Here is a 22,473-nt window from a genome sequence, read left to right on the forward strand (position 1 = left end):
CACACACACACACACACACACACACACACACACACACACACACACACACTGTGTTTACCCAGCGTTAGTTGCTGCTACTAGTTCAATGGTCTGATCTTGTGTGCTCTGCTGTTTCCTGCATTTCTTTCTGTGTGTATTTGATGTTCTCTGCTGTCTGTTATTTCCCTCTCTCACGCTTCATGGTTTCTCTTAGGAGAAAGTACAGCTTCAGGTCAGTGAACTAATCCTTTCTGATCCCCCTGTCTTAACTTCTCTCCACTTTTCCTCTTTCCATTCAACACAGTTTTTCCTCAGTGTGCACTGAGGTGATGTTTGTCAGCTCAACCTACAACAAACCAAACGATTGTGCTTATATATTGTGTCATATTGTTTTCACTTGGTTTCCCTGTTTTTTTTCAAATGTATTATTTAGTCGAGAGGTTGATCTTTTTTTATCCTGTGAATGTCATGGTAATTCTGGTTGTCCAAGTCAATAACCATCACCACCTCCTCTCCTCTGTCTCGCTGCAGGGAAGGGGACTGGTGGCTGGCTCGGTCTCTGACTACCGGAGAAAACGGTTACATCCCCAGCAACTATGTGGCCCCCTCTGACTCCATCCAAGCAGAAGAGTAACGTCAACTTTTCTTTTTGTTAATTCCTCCCAATCTATCCTATTTTTGTTGGGTTATGAAATGTTGATTATTATGGAGCTAGGGTTGCAAAATGCTGGTAACTTTCCCAATATTCCCAGTTTTTCCAGAAATGTCAGTTGGAAGATTCCTGGAATCAGCAGGAAATCTGAATCCAACCAGGATTTCTAGAAAACCTGGGAATTTTGCAACCCTAGAAGAAGCAGCATGGTGTCCAGCTTTAATAACATCGGCCAAACTCTCTCTAAGATATATGATTATGGACAAACCCATCTGGATAGTAAAATACCCTATTCTCAGATGTACTTCAGTGGGTCTCAATGGGCAAAAGTAGTGTTCCATAAGGACATTAAAGGGACAGTTTCCCTCCAAAATCACAGTTTGTCAAAAGTGGCATTCTGATGACATAAATCCATGTCCCAGGCCATCTGTTTTGTAGATCCAGCAATATGCCACAATCAAAAATATATTGAAAAGATAAGCACTGTATAAATTCCCCCCAGAATTCTGTGCTTATAAAGCTGGATCGACACAATGCCACGGGACGTGGACTCATTGACATTACGCTTTTTTTAGGTCTGAATACGTGACCCAACTATGCTTTTGGAGTGCAACGTCCCTTTGCTCAGTGGCAGGATCTCACTGTTCTTTCTTACTCACTCTGGCCCACTTTTGCAGGTGGTATTTTGGGAAAATAACTCGGCGCGACTCAGAGAGGCTCCTTCTGAGTTTACAGAACCGACGAGGCACCTTCCTGGTCCGAGAGAGTGAGACCACCAAGGGTGAGAAGAACCTCTGAGAGAGCGACATACATTTTAGACGTGGAGTGTTTGATTGTCAAATTCCTTGTTGATGTTTCCCCTTTCTATTGTGAAGTAGTCATTTTTAACACGGAATGAACCCACCAAATGGGTGAAGAGTCACTTTGTTGGGATGGGGGGGGGGGGGGTTCCCTGATTAGAGGGGAACAATACAAAAATGCAGTGAAACTGGCTTCTAGGTCCAGAGTTGAGTTTGAGGGTTCCAGGCTATAGAGGTGTAGTGTGTAGTTTATGCTGTGAACATACAGTATGCTGATGTGTGTAGTGTGTAGTTTATGCTGTGAACATACAGTATGCTGATGTGTGTAGTGTGTAGTTTATGCTGTGAACATACAGTATGCTGATGTGTGTAGTGTGTAGTTTATGCTGTGAACATACAGTATGCTGATGTGTGTAGTGTGTAGTTTATGCTGTGAACATACAGTATGCTGATGTATGTAGTGTGTAGTTTATGCTGTGAACATACAGTATGCTGATGTGTGTAGTGTGTAGTTTATGCTGTGAACATACAGTATGCTGATGTGTGTAGTGTGTAGTTTATGCTGTGAACATACAGTATGCTGATGTGTGTAGTGTGTAGTTTATGCTGTGAACATACAGTATGCTGATGTGTGTAGTGTGTAGTTTATGCTGTGAACATACAGTATGCTGATGTGTGTAGTGTGTAGTTTATGCTGTGAACATACAGTATGCTGATGTGTGTAGTGTGTAGTTTATGCTGTGAACATACAGTATGCTGATGTATGTAGTGTGGAACACTAGATGCGTAACTGGCTTGATTGGAGTATGACTACTACAGATGTACTTCCACTGTTAGAAGGAACAGGCTGAGTCCAGGAGATCCATCCAAACTTGAAGTTAACTTGTTTTGACCCACACATCTCTCATTCCACACACACAGGAGCATAGAGATGCTGCAGATAATGTATCTTAATTATTTTTTTATTCTATTTTTATTCACAGGAGCCTACTGCCTGTCCGTGTTGGACTACGACAACACCAAAGGTCTCAACGTCAAACACTACAAGATACGCAAGCTAGACAGCGGTGGCTTCTACATCACCTCACGCACCCAGTTCAGCAGCCTACAGCAGCTGGTCTACCACTACCACAGTGAGTAACCAGCTGGTCTATTACTATCGCAGTGAGTAACCAGCTGGTCTACCACTACCACAGTGAGTAACCAGCTGGTCTACCACTACCACAGTGAGTAACCAGCTGGTCTACCACTACCACAGTGAGTAACCAGCTGGTCTACCACTACCACAGTGAGTAACCAGCTGGTCTATTACTATCGCAGTGAGTAACCAGCTGGTCTACCACTACCACAGTGAGTAACCAGCTGGTCTACCACTACCACAGTGAGTAACCAGCTGGTCTACCACTACCACAGTGAGTAACCAGCTGGTCTACCACTACCACAGTGAGTAACCAGCTGGTCTATTACTATCGCAGTGAGTAACCAGCTGGTCTTCCACTACCACAGTGAGTAACCAGCTGGTCTATTACTATCGCAGTGAGTAACCAGCTGGTCTACCACTACCACAGTGAGTAACCAGCTGGTCTACCACTACCGCAGTGAGTAACCAGCTGGTCTACCTCTATCGCAGTGAGTAACCAGCTGGTCTACCTCTATCGCAGTGAGTAACCAGCTGGTCTACCTCTATCGCAGTGAGTAACCAGCTGGTCAACCTCTATCGCAGTGAGTAACCAGCTGGTCTACCTCTATCGCAGTGAGTAACCAGCTGGTCTATTACTATCGCAGTGAGTAACCAGCTGGTCTACCTCTATCGCAGTGAGTAACCAGCTGGTCTATTACTATCGCAATGAGTAAACAGCTGGTCTACCACTATCGCAGTGAGTAACCAGCTGGTCTACCACTATCGCCGTGAGTAACCAGCTGGTCTATTACTATCGCAGTGAGTAACCAGCTGGTCTACCACTATCGCCGTGAGTAACCAGCTGGTCTATTACTATCGCAGTGAGTAACCAGCTGGTCTACCACTATCGCCGTGAGTAACCAGCTGGTCTATTACTATCGCAGTGAGTAACCAGCTGGTCTACCACTATCGCCGTTAGTAACGCATTATGGACGTTATTAGCACCTTACATGTTAATAGCTGCTTACAAGCATGACTATTATACAGCGAGTAACACCAAACTTGAAGTTAATGTTTTGGTGTTTATTTGTTAATGTACTGTAATATATGGTGTAAAGTCAAAGGCATGGTTTGGGCAATTCAGTCGTTCTGTTTTCACAACCGTTTCCAACTAGTGTAAATTGCATTGGCCATCTGTCTCCGGACTTGAAACACATTGAAAACCTGTGGTTATGAATTGGAGAGGGCAGTCCTTAAGCACAGACGGAGGATATCAAGGATCCAGAAGTGGAATGGTCTAAGATCCCTCCCAATGTGTTTCTTTTAGAGAAAGGCTCAGTGCTGTTATCCTCGCAAAGGTATTGAAAGGTATTGTTTACTTGTTAAACAAAATATTTTTCTCTGATCAATTGTATTTGTATAAAATAATATAATTCCCAATTTTTTTGCGTACAATATAGCTCGGTATTTGAATAATTTATTTTATAGTCATTTCTGCTCATCTTTATCAATCATTTCAGACCCCACTGTATATATGAAATATATCATTTTTCTTACATGGTATGCACTGTCTTTGTCAAGCATATTGATAATACATCAAAGTGAAACTGAATACAGGCTACACAGACATTGCTCAATAACTCAATAAGAATATCGAACACACATTTCTGACACCTGTCAGATGTGCCAATGTCTCAGAAAACCCTAAATAACTGCCTAGGTGGATAGTGTTAACAAGGGTGGACAGTGCTAACTGTCTAGGTGGTGACCGTATGCCTCTCTCTGTCTCCCCGTACCTAACCCCAGAGCATGCAGATGGGCTGTGCCACTGTCTGACAGAGGTGTGTCCGGTGCTGAAGCCTCAGACCCAGGGCCTGGCCCGCGACGCCTGGGAGATATCCCGGGAGTCCCTCCACCTCGACCTCAAACTGGGCCAGGGCTGCTTCGGAGAGGTCTGGATGGGTAAGACAGACAAACACAGACACACACACACACCCACACACCCACACACACACACACTGTTTTTTTGAAGTATATATAAACAATAAATAGTCTTAACAGACACTTTTATTCCAAAATGTATTTAAACTATAACTTCATATAAGGACTGCTTAGTTGCTTGTGGCAGAAAACGTGTGCCTGTACCATGGGCTGTCCTGGGTCACGATAAAAATAATGTACTCCTTTAGCTTTGAAAGCATTGGGAAACCCTCCTCTGGTTGGCTAGGGGACTCTGACCCATTGGGAAACCCTCCTCTGGTTGGCTAGGGGACTCTGACCCATTGGGAAACCCTCCTCTGGTTGGCTAGGGGACTCTGACCCATTGGGAAACCCTCCTCTGGTTGGCTAGGGGACTCTGACCCATTGGGAAACCCTCCTCTGGTTGGCTAGGGGACTCTGACCCATTGGGAAACCCTCCTCTGGTTGGCTAGGGGACTCTGACCCACTGGGAAACCCTCCTCTGGTTGGCTAGGGGACTCTGACCCATTGGGAAACCCTCCTCTGGTTGGCTAGGGGACTCTGACCCACTGGGAAACCCTCCTCTGGTTGGCTAGGGGACTCTGACCCATTGGGAAACCCTCCTCTGGTTGGCTAGGGGACTCTGACCCATTGGGAAACCCTCCTCTGGTTGGCTAGGGGACTCTGACCCATTGGGAAACCCTCCTCTGGTTGGCTAGGGGACTCTGACCCATTGGGAAACCCTCCTCTGGTTGGCTAGGGGACTCTGACCCATTGGGAAACCCTCCTCTGGTTGGCTAGGGGACTCTGACCCATTGGGAAACCCTCCTCTGGTTGGCTAGGGGACTCTGACCCATTGGGAAACCCTCCTCTGGTTGGCTAGGGGACTCTGACCCATTGGGAAACCCTCCTCTGGTTGGCTAGGGGACTCTGACCCATTGGGAAACCCTCCTCTGGTTGGCTAGGGGACTCTGACCCATTGGGAAACCCTCCTCTGGTTGGCTAGGGGACTCTGACCCATTGGGAAACCCTCCTCTGGTTGGCTAGGGGACTCTGACCCATTGGGAAACCCTCCTCTGGTTGGCTAGGGGACTCTGACCCATTGGGAAACCCTCCTCTGGTTGGCTAGGGGACTCTGACCCATTGGGAAACCCTCCTCTGGTTGGCTAGGGGACTCTGACCCATTGGGAAACCCTCCTCTGGTTGGCTAGGGGACTCTGACCCATTGGGAAACCCTCCTCTGGTTGGCTAGGGGACTCTGACCCATTGGGAAACCCTCCTCTGGTTGGCTAGGGGACTCTGACCCATGGCTACTGTGTTTCCACAGGGACGTGGAACGGTACAACGCGGGTGGCTATCAAGACCCTGAAGACAGGCACCATGTCCCCAGAGGCCTTCCTCCAGGAAGCCCAGGTCATGAAGAAGCTGAGACACGAGAAACTGGTGCAGCTCTACGCCGTGGTGTCTGAGGAACCCATCTACATCGTCACTGAGTACATGAGCCAAGGTAACAGTAGCGCAAACATCATCATCATCATCATCATCACTGACTACATGGGCTGTGGTACAGGCTGGCATTCACATGTGCATGCTCACACACATCTTGTCCTTGTGTTCCCTCTCTCCTGCCTTCTCTTTCTCAGTATTCTGATAACACTGTCGCTCCCACAGGTAGCCTGTTAGACTTCCTGAAAGGTGACACGGGCAAGTTGCTACGTCTACCCCAGTTAGTGGATATGGCATCTCAGGTGGGACATACGCTACAATGTTCAATACCTTTGGCATAATGGTCTTATTTCAGTCAATTTAAGTTTTTCTCCTCTTTTGTTCATTTTAAACCATCATTTTCTCTCTCTCTGTCTCTCTCTCTTGCTCTGTCTCTCTCTCTCGCTCTGTCTCTCTCTCTCGCTCTGTCTCTCTCTCTCGCTCTGTCTCTCTCTCTCTCTCTCTCTCTCTCTCTCGCTCTGTCTCTCTCTCTCGCTCTGTCTCTCTCTCTCGCTCTGTCTCTCTCTCTCTCTCTCTCTCACTCTCTCTCTCTCTCTCTCTCGCTCTGTCTCTCTGTCTCTGTGTGTGTATAGATTGCAGCAGGGATGGCATATGTAGAGAGAATGAACTACGTCCACAGAGACCTCAGGGCTGCCAACATCCTGGTCGGGGACAACCTGGCGTGTAAAGTGGCCGACTTCGGCTTGGCCCGTCTCATAGAGGACAATGAGTACACTGCCAGACAGGGTAAGGCTTCAGTCCAGGTTAAATCTGTAGTTGTGTGTCCTAAACCTGGTCTTGGAGGACCCCTGTTTATCCTGGTTTTCTTTCCAACTGGTCTCGGTGTGTAAAGTGGCCGACTTTAGCCTGCTGCCCCCTCCTCATAGAAGATAATGTGTACATGGCCAGACATGGTGCGGCTCTGGTCTGGGTCCAATATCTCTATGTAATGTATGTCCTAAGCCTGGTTTTGGAGGACCACTGTTTAACCTGGTTTTGGAGGACCCCCTTTAACCTGGTTTTGGATGACCCCTGTTTAACCTAGTTTTGGAGGACCCCTGTTTAACAAGGTTTTGGAGGACCCCTGTTTAACAAGGTTTTGGAGGACCCCTGTATAACAAGGTTTTGGAGGACCCCTGTTTAACAAGGGTTTGGAGGACCCCTGTATAACAAGGTTTTGGAGGACCCCTGTTTAACAAGGTTTTGGAGGACCCCTGTTTAACAAGGTTTTGGAGGACCCCTGTATAACAAGGTTTTGGAGGACCCCTGTTTAACAAGGTTTTGGAGGACCCCGTTTAACCTGGTTTTGGAGGACCTCTGTTTAACCTGGTTTTGGAGGACCCCCTTTAACCTGGTTTTAGAGGACCTCTGTTTAACCTGGTTTTGGAGGACCCCTGTTTAACAAGGTTTTGGAGGACCCCTGTTTAACAAGGTTTTGGAGGACCCCTGTATAACAAGGTTTTGGAGGACCCCTGTTTAACAAGGTTTTGGAGGACCCCGTTTAACCTGGTTTTGGAGGACCTCTGTTTAACCTGGTTTTGGAGGACCCCCTTTAACCTGGTTTTAGAGGACCTCTGTTTAACCTGGTTTTGGAGGAGCCCTGTTTAACCTGGTTTTGGAGGACCCCTGTTTAACCTGGTTTTGGAGGACCCCTGTTTAACCTGGTTTTGGAGGACCCTGTTTAACCTGGTTTTGGAGGACCCCTGTTTAACCTGGTTTTGGAGGACCCCTGTTTAACCTGGTTTTGGTGGACCCCTGTTTAACCTGGTTTTGGATGACCCCTGTTTAACCTAGTTTTGGAGGACCCCTGTTTAACAAGGTTTTGGAGGACCCCTGTTTAACAAGGTTTTGGAGGACCCCTATATAACAAGGTTTTGGAGGACCCCTGTTTAACAAGGTTTTGGAGGACCCCTGTATAACAAGGTTTTGGAGGACCCCTGTTTAACAAGGTTTTGGAGGACCCCGTTTAACCTGGTTTTGGAGGACCTCTGTTTAACCTGGTTTTGGAGGACCCCCTTTAACCTGGTTTTAGAGGACCTCTGTTTAACCTGGTTTGGAGGACCCCTGTTTAACCTGGTTTTGGAGGACCCCTGTTTAACCTGGTTTTGGAGGACCCCTGTTTAACCTGGTTTTGGAGGACCCCTATTTAACCTGGTTTTGGTGGACCCCTGTTTAACCTGGTTTTGGATGACCACTGTTTAACCTGGTTTTGGTTGACCACTGTTTAACCTGGTTTTGGAGGACCCCCTTTAACCTGGTTTTGGAGGACCCCTGTTTAACCTGGTTTTGGAGGACCCACTTTAATCTGGTTTTGATTCCAACCAGTCTCTTGATGACTTGTGTTTATTTTTGTAAAGTTGTTAGATGCAGACTTTGTGACTTCAGTGATTGTAATGAAGGGGCTAAATAACTTGTGACTCTGTGAAAGGACCAGTGTATATCACAACCAGGCCCACTGGAGACAAGCAAAATTAGAACAGCGAAGGTAACCGTCAGGTTTTCCATTCGGCAGACTGTAGAGAGGCTCAACTCTAGCCTTGTTTTAGGAAAATAGACTTGTATTGATGTATTCTAGTTAAAAGCAGTGACATTTTGGCTACCATGGTCTTTTATCAGAGTGTGTCGTCAATCAGGTTTTTTGTTTCCCCAGGAGCCAAGTTCCCCATTAAGTGGACGGCGCCAGAGGCTGCACTCTACGGACGCTTCACAATCAAGTCAGATGTCTGGTCATTCGGGGTCCTGCTCACTGAACTGGCCACCAAAGGCAGAGTACCATATCCAGGTAACGTAGTCTTTCCTCCATGAAACATTCATACAAATAGTTGCACACTCTGTGCTCCCAACAATAGATATAAAACGCCAATGTGTTGACACACAATGCTTTCTTCAGGGTTGTATACAGTTGAAGTCGGAAGTTTACATACACTTAGGTTGGAGTCTTTAAAACTCGTTTTTCAACCACTCCACAAGTCGGTTAGGACATCTACTTTGTGCATAACACAAGTAATTTTTCCAACAATTGTTTACAGACAGATTATTTCACTTATAATTCACTGTATCACAATTCCAGTGGGTTCCAGAAAATTATGTCATGGCTTTAGAAGCTTCTGATAGGCTAATTGACATCATTTGAGTCAATTGGAGGTGTACCTGTGGATGTATTTCAAGGCCTACCTTCAAACATAATGGGAAAATCATAAGAAATCAGCCAAGACCTCAGAAAACAAATTGTAGACCTCAAGTCCGGTTCATCCTTGGGAGCAATTTCCAAACTCCTGAAGGTACCACGTTCATCTGTACAAACAATAGTATGCAAGTCTAAACACCATAGGACCACGCAGCCGTCATACCGCTCAGGAAGGTAACGCGTTCTGTCTCCTAGAGATGAACGTACTTTGGTGTGAAAAGTGCAAATCAATCCCAGAACAACAGCAAAGGACCTTGTGAAGATGCTGGAGGAAACAGGTACAAAAGTATCTATATCCACAGTAAAACGAGTCCTATATCGACATAACCTGAAAGGCCGCTCAGCAAGGAAGAAGCCACTGCTCCAAAACCGCCATAAAAAAGCCAGACTACGGTTTACAACTGCACATGGGGACAAAGATCATACTTTTTGGAGAAATGTCCTCTGGTCTGATGAAACAAAAATAGAACTGTTTGGCCATAATGACCATCGTTATGTTTGGAGGAAAAAGGGGGGATGCTTGCAAGCCGAAGAACACCATCCCAAACGTGAAGTATGGGGTGGCAGCATCATGCTGTGGGGGTGCTTTGCTGCAGGAGGGTCTGGTGCACTTCGCAAAATAGATGGCATCATGAGGAAGGAAAATGATGTGGATATATTGAAGCAACATCTCAAGACATCAGTCAGGAAGGTAAAGCTTGGTCGCAAATGGGTCTTCCAAATGGACAATGACCCCAAGCATACTTCCAAAGTTGTGGCAAAATGGCTTAAGGACAACAAAGTCAAGGTATTGGAGTGGCCATCACAAAGCCCTGACCTCAATCCTATAGATCATTTGTGGCAGAACTGAAAAGGCGTGTGCGAGCAAGGAGGCCTACAAACCTGACTCAGTTACACCAGCTCTGTCAGGTGGAATGGCCCAAAATCCAACTTAATGTGGGAAGCTTGTGGAAGGCTACCCAAAACGTTTGACCCAAGTTAAACAATTGAAAGGCAATGCTACCAAATACTAATTGAGTGTATGTAAACTTATGACCCACTGGGAATGTGATGAAAGAAATAAAAGCTGAAATAAATCATTCTCTCTACTATTATTCTGACATTTCACATTCTTAAAATAAAGTGGTGATCCTAACTGACGTAAGACAGGGAATTTTTACTAGGATTAAAAGTCAGGAATTGTGAAAAACTGAGTTTAAATGTATTTGGCTAAACTTCCGACTTCAACTTTATATAGTATACTTTGACTAAACAGTCGTCCAAGATGAGCGGTCGCATACAATTGCACTTAGAAGGAAGTGAAGGGTTGGTATTTTTTCTGTGTGCTTATTTCTAATATAAATTAGAGGAGGGGTGTTGGATTGAATGCTATGTTCTTTTCAGCTATTGTTTGATTTGCTAGTGGAATCATATGCTGTTCAAAAGTGTTATAGAAAAACACTGTCTAACGTGTTCTCGCTCTATCGCTCGCTCGCTCTCTCTCTATATATATCCTCCATACGCCGTCTTCAGGCATGGTGAACCGGGAGGTGTTGGATCAGGTGGAGCGTGGCTACCGGATGCCCTGCCCTGCTGACTGCCCAGGCTCCATGCACGAGCTCATGCTCACCTGCTGGAGGAAGGACGCCGAGGAACGGCCCACCTTCGAGTACCTGCAGGGCTTCCTGGAAGACTACTTCACCTCCACCGAGCCCCAGTACCAGCCTGGGGAGAACCTATAGGTCTCAGGGACATCGGACCCCCCCCTACTGGACCTCATGGATGGACTTGCCCCACCAATGCCCCCCGCCTAATGCCCACACCTGCCCAATGCCCACCAATGTCACTGCCCACCCCTCACTGCACCCCCCTGCCCACCGCTCACTGCGCCCTGCCCACCGCTGATCATGGGTCAGGTTTGTGTTATTTCCCCCCTGTAATGGACAACGGTTAAGGATGGTTTAGGAGTGGGAAGAAAAGGGGAGCTGATCCTAGATCTGTTGTTATGAGTGATTTCTAACCTGGAGCTACAGAGACAGGTTTTGTGGGGACTGTCGTAGTGGTTGAGGGTTGGACTGATGCGAAAGGTGCTTATCCCAGATCTGTGGAGGAAAGATGGTGAGTGTCCTAAGGAGGAGTAGGGTGCAGTTGCCCCTGGACGCGGATCCTGGGTCAGTTTAGCATTTTCTCCACTAATGGTTAAGATCGGGGGAGGGGAAGCTGATCCTAGATCTGTAGCTATGAGAAATTTCCACCTGAAGTGTCCTAAGGAAGGACGGAGGATAGTGAGATGGGCCTGTTTTGACCTCGTCCCCTTCTCATCAAAGGATGTGCCCGGATTCCTTCAAACTTTTCCCAAAGTGTGCACCTGTGCACTGCCTGTCAAGCATTGGATTAGTGTAAGCATTGGCTAGACTAGAGGAAGTCTCCCCCATTGTTGGAATCCACAAGGGGGAGTTTGCAAGCGGCCCTAGCGCCACAGCATCTGACCTCTCCACCTCCTCTCCTCTTGCAGAGCACTGCCAACGTAGCACCGGTGCCAAAGGAATGTCCGTCTATTTTCCCTCTCTCTTGTATGTCCAAAATGGCACCCCATTACCTACAAAGTGCACTACTTTTGACCAGAGAGAGAGCGAGAGAGCCCTGTCTCTCTCGCTGTCTCTCTCTCGCTGTCTCTCTCTCTCTGTCTCTCTGTCTGTCTCTCTCTCTCTCTCTCTCTCTCTCTCTCTCTCGCTGTCTCTTTCTCTGTGTCTCTCTCTCTCTCTCCATTTCTTTGTCTATTTCCTCCTCTCTTTCTCTCTCCAGTATTCTCAAGTGCTGCTTCCTCCAGGTCTCTTCAACTCTCACTTTGTTTTGTTGTCTATTACGGCCAAGATGCTGCTTATTTCTTCCTCTGTCAATAAAACTGTAAGTTGTGAAGCTCCCAGCCAGTTTCACATTAAATGTATCGGATGACAGCATTGTATACCCATAGAACTGACGTCAAGCAAACTGGGTGTTAATACAGACTCCCCATTAGTTCAAATGGTCTTGGGTCATGTTCATTAGGGCATAACGTTAAAAAATGTTTTGCAACAGAAAATGAAAATTAGCATTTGTTATTGGATAAGCCCACGTTGTCCATGCCTTTTTCAGTCCGTTTTATTCCATTGGGTGCCTATTGAACACAGTCCTATTTTTTTTGTGTGCAATCACCCTGAGATTATTGTGACTCAGTTGTACAATCATTAGAAACATATTGTAAAAGGCTAATTGAGGACCCAAAACTTGAATTCTTAAATGCATTCCTTTTTAATGCGTTTTTTTTTTTTTACTGTAAAATATGGACATTAAGTAAAGCAGGGTACTGAGAGCCAATCAAATATGAAGGATTGCAAAAGTGCACAATGAGGTAAATGCTGTGTGAATTCCTGTGTGTGGGTCAATTCAATCCCTACATCTGGCACTAGAAGCTATGCATCTTTAGATAATAACCCCTTTTATCCTTATATTGGGATTTAGGTGGCTTTTTGTATTATCTTATGCCCCAATGATCAGTACTTATGTAATGAAACACGACTTAATATTTATTGCTAATTAAGTAACAATATGTTTAATGATAATGATTAGAAAGCCCCTGGACTTGTGAAATCCCGTATAAATCGTAACATTGCCACAATCTTCACAGGCAGAAAGACGGGTGGGGAAATATATCTATTTTTTACACTATTGTGCTGACCCATACTGTACTGTCCCGAACCATACCACTATGGTGGATGTGAAACCAGGCTGGGACAGCTCGGCTAAGCTCAGTAGTGTGAAAAGGGTTAGAGTGATTGGTGTTCTGAACTGACAATGAGAGGGACCTGCAGGGGGCAGTGTTGTCATTTTGGGTTCTAGTGCCCAGTTTGAAAATGCACCCTTCTTTCCTCGCAGGTATCACTGATCTAACACAGTAACATTGGTGAAAGCAATGGAGTGGAAACCATGTCTTCACCAATCCACTCACTTACAGATCAGTGATTACCTCAAGTAAGGGAGGAAGGTAGGAAGGATGCATTTTATAGATATCCGAACAGGGCCTAGGACTATTTCAAGGGGTCTGGAGGACATTAGGTGTATGTATGATGTCCATACAGTCAATGCTGCCATCTAACCTCAGCCAGTTGAATGCATGTATTAGCAGATAGCCTAGTGGGTAAGAGCGTTGTGCCAGTAACCGAAAGGTCGCTGGTTCTAATCCCAGAGCCGACTAGGTGAAAAATCTGTTGATGTGCCCTTGAGCAAGGCACTTAACCCTAATTGCTCCTGTAAGTCGCTCTGGATAAGAGCGTCTGCTAAATGACCAATTATTTTTAATTATTTATCTACTGTAACTAATACATCTCCAAGCAACAAACATTAAGGGCTGGAATCCTGTTGAAACTGCCACGGCCGTTTGTGATATTACGACAAAGAAGTTACTGCAAACAACAAACCCAGTTTTTTCCCCCTTGGACATCATTGCACGTGTGATAGAACAGCAGCATATGTATGTTTTTTCACCACAGCCGCTGTTATTGTTTTTGTTTTGTTGATAAAGCGGAGGGACACTCCCCAGCTCTGCCTCGTCAACAAAAGAAAAACCAGAACAACGGCTGGGGGGCAGACAGTGGCGCTGTTTCCCCTACTGCAAATTTCACCTTTAACCCTAGTCCTGGATTAAAAGGCTAAAAAAAAAAGGTGTTTCTTAGTGATAAACTAGGCATAATCTGTGTCTGGGAAACCAGCCCTAAGTGAGTTGGATATCAGATCAATCCTGTCTCAGAATTTTATTCTGCTCCCTCTTGAAACTGTAGTACCAGTTCATTTCTTCCTTGCCTTTGCTTAAATCCCATACCTTGTGTTTTCATGAGGTGAAACATCTGGGTTGCAGAGAGTAGCGTTCAGTGTTTTCCAACATGTACATTTTGATCACCTTGATTTAACTGGAATGTAGCGTGATCTGAGAGTGACACGTGACAAATACATTATTGGGAGACGCTGCAAAGTGTTACGTAGGCAGCTCAAATAATAAAGACGTAGAACTACAAAGACATGGGAACTTAACTTAAACCTAGGTTTGCAAAATTCCAGTAACTTTCCCAAAATTCCCACGTTTTCCAGAAATCCTGGTTGGAGGATTACGGATTTTGGGAATATTTTCAGAATTTTGCAACCCTAAACCTCTACTGCTAAAGACAACCAAAGGACCTCGAAAGAAGAAACCGAATTGGTCCACACTTGGTCTTATGTGAAATGGCTACTGATTGCATTGCTCAGTTCAACTGATTGCACTGGCCCGGAAAGCTACTGCATTTTGTGCCAATGAAAGCCATATATATATACAGACTATGTTAACGGTTCATTGGCCTTAACGGTTCGGCCTACGATTTTTCAACTGACTATCTTCCATCCGACACAGTATGCAAGCAAGTCGACGAAACCTGTATAGTGAGGATTCTAATCATTTGAACTCTAGCTAATTCTAGAGCTATTTAGCATGCTGTTATATTTAGTAAAATAAGGGTTATCTTGATCATTGGCTAGTCTGTATTTGTACTGTACCTTGAGAATGCGTGTTTACTTTTGGATTAACGATGGGAGATGACTTTGGGGAGCATAATCTTCAAAATGTTTGTGCCATCAACTGATATGTTCTTTTGTATTGATTTGACAATGTCAGAAGGCCTTTTTCAATCGCAGTTGTCACATACTGTGTGTGTGTGTATATATATATATATATATATATATATATATATATATATATATATATATATATATATATATACAGTGAGGGGGAAAAAAGTATTTGATCCCCTGCTGATTTTGTATGTTTGCCCACTGACAAAGAAATGATCAGTCTATAATTTTAATGGTAGGTTTATTTGAACAGTGAGAGACAGAATAACAACAAAAAAATCCAGAAAAACGCATGTCAAAAATGTTATAAATTGATTTGCATTTTAATGAGGGAAATAAGTATTTGACCCCCTCTCAATCAGAAAGATGTCTGGCTCCCAGGTGTCTTTTATACAGGTAACGAGCTGAGATTAGGAGCACACTCTTAAAGGGAGTGCTCCTAATCTCAGCTTGTTACCTGTATAAAAGACACCTGTCCACAGAAGCAATCAATCAATCAGATTCCAAACTCTCCACCATGGCCAACACCAAAGAGCTCTCCAAGGATGTCAGGGACAAGATTGTAGACCTACACAAGGCTGGAATGGGCTATACGACCATTGCCAAGCAGTTTGGTGAGAAGGTGACAACAGTTGGTGCGATTATTCGCAAATGGAAGAAACACAAAATAACTGTCAATCTCCCTCGGCCTGGGGCTCCATGCAAGATCTCACCTCGTGGAGTTGCAATGATCATGAGAACGGTGAGGAATCAGCCCAGAACTACACGGGAGGATCTTGTCAATGATCTCAAGGCAGCTGGGACCATAGTCACCAAGAAAACAATTGGTAACACACTACGCCGTGAAGGTCTGAAATCCTGCAGTGCCCGCAAGGTCCCTCTGCTCAAGAAAGCACATATACATGCCCATCTGAATGATTCAGAGGAGAACTGGGTGAAAGTGTTGTGGTCAGATGAGACCAAAATGGAGCTCTTTGGCATCAACTCAACTCGCCGTGTTTGGAGGAGGAGGAATGCTGCCTATGACCCCAAGAACACCATCCCCACCGTCAAACATGGAGGTGGAAACATTATGCTTTGGGGACAGGACAACTTCACCGCATCAAAGGGACGATGGACGGGGCCATGTACCGTCAAATCTTGGGTGAGAACCTCCTTCCCTCAGCCAGGGCGTTGAAAATGGCTCGTGGATGGGTATTCCAGCATGACAATGACCCAAAACACACGGCCAAGGCAACAAAGGAGTGGCTCAAGAAGAAGCACATTAAGGTCCTGGAGTGGCCTAGCCAGTCTCCAGACCTTAATCCCATAGAAAATCTGTGGAGGGAGCTGAAGGTTCGAGTTGCCAAATGTCAGCCTCAAAACCTTAATGACTTGGAGAAGATCTGCAAAGAGGAGTGGGACAAAGTCCCTCCTGAGATGTGTGCAAACCTGGTGGCCAACTACAAGAAACGTCTGACCTCTGTGATTGCGAACAAGGGTTTTGCCACCATGTACTAAGTCATGTTTTGCAGAGGGGTCAAATACTTATTTCCCTCATTAAAATGCTAATGAATTCATATAACATTTTTGACGTGCGTTTTTCTGGATTTTTTTGTTGTTATTCTGTCTCTCACTGTTCAAATAAACCTACCATTACAATTATAGACTGATCATGTCTTTGTCAGTGGGCAAACGTACAAAATCAGCAGGGGATCAAATACTTTTTTCCCTCACTGTATATCCCCGTATGATCCATTTTGTATCGGCCCTTTTCAACAAGCCAATCTTCATTTGGTTGTGTAGGTAGTAGCATCAGTAGTACCATTTTGAAGCTATGATGAGCTGCCTAATTTCTCTGGTCTAGATGGGTCATATGAGTGCACTGAGGTGAGACCCTGGCCCTGTTTTAAATACTTCAAATATTAATATCTCCTTCCTACCTCCTTTTGAAGTAATCACAGATCAGAATTGGTGGGATTGTTGAAAGTGGTAATCTTGCTAACACCTATCCAGTCTGACCTGTGCTTAACTGGAGGAAACAAGGAAGGATGCATTTCTAAAGAATTTGAACAGGGCCCCTACTCCATAGCAGTGGTGGAAAAAGTACGCAATTGTCATACTTGAGTAAAAGTAAAGATACCTTAATAGAAAATGACTCAAGTGAAAGTCACCCAGTAAAATACTACTTGAGTAAAAGTCTAAAAGTATTTGGTTTTAAATATACTTAAGTATCAAAAGTAAATGTAATTGCTAAAATATACTTAAGGATCAAAAGTGAAAGTATAAATTATTTCAAATTCCTTATATTAAGCAAACCAGACGGCACAATTTTTTTTTTTTTTTTTAAATTTACAGATAGCCAGGGGCACACTCCAACACTCAGACATCATTTACAAACGAAGCATTTGTGTTTAGTGAGTCCGCCAGATCAGAGGCAGTAGAGATGACCAGGGATGTTCTCTTGATAAGTGTGTGAATGGGACCATTTTCCTGTCCTGCTAAGCATTCAAAATGTAACGAGTACTTTTGGTGTCAGGGAAAATGTATGGAGTAAAAAGTACATTATTTTCTTTAGGAATGTAGTAAAGTAAAAGTTGTCAAAAGTATAAATACCCAAAAAAAACTACTTAAGTAGTATTTTTACTTAAGAACTTTACACCACTCCTACATAGGCACTCCTGTAGATCTGAAAGGTTTTGCAATATGGCAACTGCTTCACCTTGTTGTCAGAATTTTCGCCATATCGTTTATAGTTATACCTATCTTATCATTTCAGATCTGCATAAAGCATAATTCAGTACAAAGACACAGAGACGTGATAGTCCGGCGTCCATTGTGACATAGCTTTGTGGCTCTGAGACCACTGTCAGCGGGGGACGCACAGCCCGAACCACCCCAAGTCCTCTATTCATTTGAATGTGTTGACAGTTGGAGAAATAGCTTGTACCGCGCTGAGAATTCGAAAAAGTATGAAAGCAAACGGTCCAATATTCTAGAACACTGCTGTGCGTACAAGTACACGTTTTGGACTCTGATAGGCGCTTAAGTGCCTAGGGGTTGTGGGTTGATTTGGAATCCAGAAAATGTATATACCAGTGATGCCCTTCACCCACCAGGAATAAGAGTACAGAAGAGTTAATTGAGTGTTCAGGCGAACTGCTTTAGACATCAGATTCCAGTAAAAGTGATTGAAGACCTTACATAAACAAGATTACTTGTGACATAGCAATAAGAAAGCCGTGCTGTCCATGTTTGGCTTTGAAATCAAGAACCTCCTCAATGAGAAACAAACAGTGTTCAACAATCTTGATCAATATGATGATGATGACAAATCTATGCTGAAAAATGAGTCCCAGTATCTAATAATATAAGTACGAAATGTATGGTAGTGATGTAGGTGTAAATATCTCTAAAATTAATGTCTGACTTTCCTGTTATTTGTTTGTTTATTTTCCCTAAATCTGCCATTTTCTTTCACCCTACATGACGCAATGACACAGGCGAACCGGCCATCTAGCATTTTGGGCAAATGTCAGATGGGCCTATCTATCTAACTTGGGTTTCTTGTGCAAAATGATCATTATCTGGCCAATAATGGGGGCCTCGAGGAACAAAATGGGCCAGTATGGGGGCCTCGAAGTAAAAAAAAAGTTTCTGGCCCCTTTGCGATTATACTTTAAATGGGGTACATTTACACCCCCCCCCCCCCCCCCCCCATCCCCCATTTGACTCATTTTGGGGGGTTGAATAATCTGTATGCACTTTTTTGTCATTTGAATGGGGGGTAGACGAACATCAAAACATGGCAAAATTATGCATAGGGTTCTTTGTACTTTCAATTGAATATTTGAACCTGTCGGTACATTGACAAGGACAACTTGAGGCCATTGTACTGCAGGTCAAGCATTGGAATGTATTCTAATATATATTGGACTGTGGACCACAACGTTTCTTTCCAATCTGTTGGACAAAATAAAGTACAAATGAATAGTTTAATTTCAAGCCAAGGACTAGATTCTTATTTCCCTGTCCAACGTGTTTTATAAACCTATGCAGTTTCTGGTTTACCATTCCTAAAACTTTTTCATCATTTGAAATGGACAATATCAGAAGATTAAGGATTTTCTAAACAATATTTATTTTGTTCTCTTTTTTTGTGCGTATCAGGATTAGATTTAAATGGGTATTGTACCACTTTATGTTATCTTTAAATGTGCAATAAATTATATTTCAAGAGCGTTTTCTTACACAATATTTTCATATCTTAGTGTGTGTCTTTTTAATCGACTTTATTACATTTAGTTTCACAGGGACAGTGCACATTAATCAACATTTCTGAAAAAGTGCCAGTTTTAGCCAACTGGCTAAATCTTGGTATGCGTATGTTGAATGCACTGACTAACTTGCTCTGGATAAATGACCAACATATAATTTAAAATGCAAGTTATTCTGAATGTTGTATTATCCTATAGGAGTGATATCATGGGATTATCTATCCTATATTGTTGACACTTTAATTTCCCCTCCATGCATATCGGCTGTTTGATTACGAGTCCAGTGAGAAGTTTGTTTTCCAGATCTCAATTTGTTTTTCTGCGAGTCCTTGCATCATATCTCCTTCTCAACCATTTTGGAAGGTCCAGGGTCCCTCCTCTGACCTTATTCTCCAACAGATTTGGAGAAGGAGGCGAAGGAGAGAGGATGTGAGGGGTCAAGGAAAGATGAATTCAGAAAGAGCCCTGGGGTGAATTCCAATGGTATTTTGATTCAAGCGAGGAGGGTATTGGATGAGAAGATCTGAGTAGAAGATTTTCTCCAATGCCCTTCTTGCTTCCCTCTGTCGTTATGAGGAGAATAACCAGATACAACGCGTACAGGAAGTTACTGACGCAGCAGTTGCACAGAGTGGATATGTCCCAAATTGCACTCTATTCCCTATATAGTGCATTACTTGTGCATTACCCTGGTCAAAATTAGTACACTATGTAGGGAATAGGGTGCCATTTGAGACACGCACACAGTACTCTCAAGATGTTCCTTTTAGTCAACCACAAGGAGGCAGCATTTGACTGAAGCATGGCCACTAACTGTTGTAGCATGGCCACTAACTGTTGTAGCATGGCCGCTAGCTGTTGTAGCATGGCCACTAACTGTTGTAGCATGGCCGCTAACTGTTGTAGCATGGCCACTAACTGTTGTAGCATGGCCGCTAACTGTTGTAGCATGGCCGCTAACTGTTGTAGCATGGCCACTAGCTGTTGTAGCATCGCCGCTAGCTGTTGTAGCATGATCGCTAGCTGTTGTAGCATGGCCGCTAGCTGTTGTAGCATGGCCACTGACTGTTGTAGCATGGCCGCTAGCTGTTGTAGCATGGCCGCTAGCTGTTGTAGCATGGCCGCTAGCTGTTGTAGCATGGCCGCTAGCTGTTGTAGCATGGCCGCTAGCTGTTGTAGCATGGCCGCTAGCTGTTGTAGCATGGCCACTAACTGTTGTAGCATGGCCGCTAGCTGTTGTAGCATCGCCGCTAGCTGTTATAGCATGATCGCTAGCTGTTGTAGCATGGCCGCTAGCTGTTGTAGCATGGCCGCTAGCTGTTGTAGCATGGCCGCTAGCTGTAAAGCGACGCCCTCATTAGCCTACATAAATGATAATAATCAAACAAGATTACAGTCCAGTAAAGATAGATCTAATCTACTTTCCTTATGTTTCTTTGTCATATTTACTAATTTACAAACAAGAATGCAAAACTCAAAGGCATGGACATATGGCATGTTGTAGGTCTACTAATAAAGCATTGATCACTGGTAGTTTTGAATGAAATAATCTTTCATCTAACCTTTTGTCGAACCTATCCATGAACGATAACATTTCATTAGTAGATTATAGATACTGGCTGTGTCTCACTGCAAAGTTCATACCCTAACTAGCACATATATTCATAGAACTGTTAATTGACAACAGATGGGCTCTGAAGAATGGGTCCATATTGAATCAATCTAGTGCTGAAACTACACGACTAACGACTGTCTAAGTTGTTCTGCCGTCTACTCTTGTACTGTAATTAGGAAGGAAAAATATATCAGAGGATATATAGGCAACAAGTTTTTTTTATTTTATGCCATCCGTTGCAGAATACTAGTGTCTATTTCTCTCTGATTATTTTGGTGTGAGTTATGAGTGCACTTGAACTGTAACCTTTTCTCTATTGGAGTTTTCCCCTTGTGTGTGCGTGTGCACTCATATTTAAGCATGCATGTGTGTGGCACATAGGTACTTGTGCTGTGTGCTGTGTGCTGTGTCTGTCTGTCTGTCTGTCTGTCTGTCTGTCTGTCTGTCTGTCTGTCTGTATCTGTGTGTGCGCGCGCGTGCCTGCCAGCATGGCTGTTGTTTCCCCCATCTGCTGTTCTCGGGTGCTAGTCATTTATCTCAGTTATCCTGACAGTGTCAGAACTCCATCTGTGAAAACAGTAAACACACTGACTCACTCCTGCACCACTCTCTTAGTAACTGCCATCGATACCAGGCATGGGAGCTTAGTGCAAGACCTGGCCCCCAACCGCACACACATGTACACACGTACAAACACACACACGTACACACACACGTACACACACACACGGTTCTGGTTAGAACCCAGTCAGTCACAAGAGCAAGATTAAATAGGGAGTAGAAAGGCTATCCTAAGAAAGGCTATGACAGGGCTATTCAACTATATTCTTGTGGGGGCCAAAATGCGGTTTTTGTTGCACTCCCTTCTAACGTGTCCTGCAAAGTACCAGGATGTTGTTTCTGGTTTTTAATCTGAATTTAGAGAACTGAATTTGAAAACGGAATCTGAATGCATCTGAGAAGTTGAACAGGGGAAGGACAAGAACGAGGGGAGAAGGAGAGGGAGAGGTAGAAGGAGAGGTAGAAGGAGAGGTAGAAGGAGAGGGAGAAGGAGAGGGAGAGGGAGAAGGAGAGGGAGAAGCAGAGGGAGAGGGAGAATGAGAATGAGAAGGAGGGGTAGAAGGAGAGGTAGAGGGAGAGGGAGAAGGAGGGAGAGGTAGAAGGAGAGGGAGAAGGAGAGGGAGAAGGGAGATGGGAGAGGGAGAAGGAGAGGTAGAAGGAGAGGGAGCGGTAGAAGGAGGGAGAAGGAGAGGGAGAAGGAGAGGGAGAAGGAGAGGTAGAAGGAGGGAGAAGGGAGAGGGAGAAGGGAGAAGGAGAGGGAGAAGGAAAGGATGACTGGGAATCAAGGAGGAAGAAGAAAGATATAGGAACCCTTCTCTTCACCCAAAACCGCCCTATGGGACTCCCAATCACGGCCGGTTGTGATACAGCCTGGAATCGAACCAGGGGGTCTGTAGTGACGCCTCAAGCACTGAGATGCAGTGCCTTAGACCGCTGCGCCACTCCCTCAAGTGATTGAGAGAATATGGACAAAAATATATGTTTTGTTAAGCTTGTTTTTACCAGGCCCATAGTACCTATTGCAGTCGCCATCGTAACTTGGACAGCTATGACAAAAATGTAAATCAAGTCTATTAAGGATATGTAAACCAACTTCTCTGTCTTTCTAGAAACATCAACCACAGTTTCCAATGCCTGTTCATCATCATGCCCACTGAGTTAAATAAATCAAATGTATTTCAAAATCAAATTTTATTTGTCACTGTCATGCGTCAGTGTGTAGCGGTAGGACGGAGTCAGG

At 44.4% G+C, this 22,473-nt stretch overlaps 1 protein-coding gene across 1 annotated transcript in view; it reads left to right on the top strand.

Moving 5' to 3' along the window:
- Window positions 1–12,086, top strand: part of LOC311134274 (proto-oncogene tyrosine-protein kinase Src-like) — a 35,699-nt gene extending 23,613 nt beyond the window's left edge. The window contains exons 4-12 of the mRNA XM_084167897.1: window positions 511–609; window positions 1,309–1,412; window positions 2,415–2,564; window positions 4,358–4,513; window positions 5,838–6,017; window positions 6,182–6,258; window positions 6,589–6,742; window positions 8,646–8,777; window positions 10,695–12,086. Of these exons, the coding sequence (XP_084024023.1) occupies window positions 511–609; window positions 1,309–1,412; window positions 2,415–2,564; window positions 4,358–4,513; window positions 5,838–6,017; window positions 6,182–6,258; window positions 6,589–6,742; window positions 8,646–8,777; window positions 10,695–10,903 (1,261 nt within the window). The 3' untranslated portion in view covers window positions 10,904–12,086. The remainder of the gene's footprint in view (window positions 1–510; window positions 610–1,308; window positions 1,413–2,414; window positions 2,565–4,357; window positions 4,514–5,837; window positions 6,018–6,181; window positions 6,259–6,588; window positions 6,743–8,645; window positions 8,778–10,694) is intronic.
- Window positions 12,087–22,473: the final 10,387 nt, after the last annotated feature.

This window comes from Coregonus lavaretus (assembly GCF_964263955.1).
Source record: "Coregonus lavaretus genome assembly, chromosome: 8".
Lineage (NCBI taxonomy): Eukaryota > Metazoa > Chordata > Actinopteri > Salmoniformes > Salmonidae > Coregonus > Coregonus lavaretus.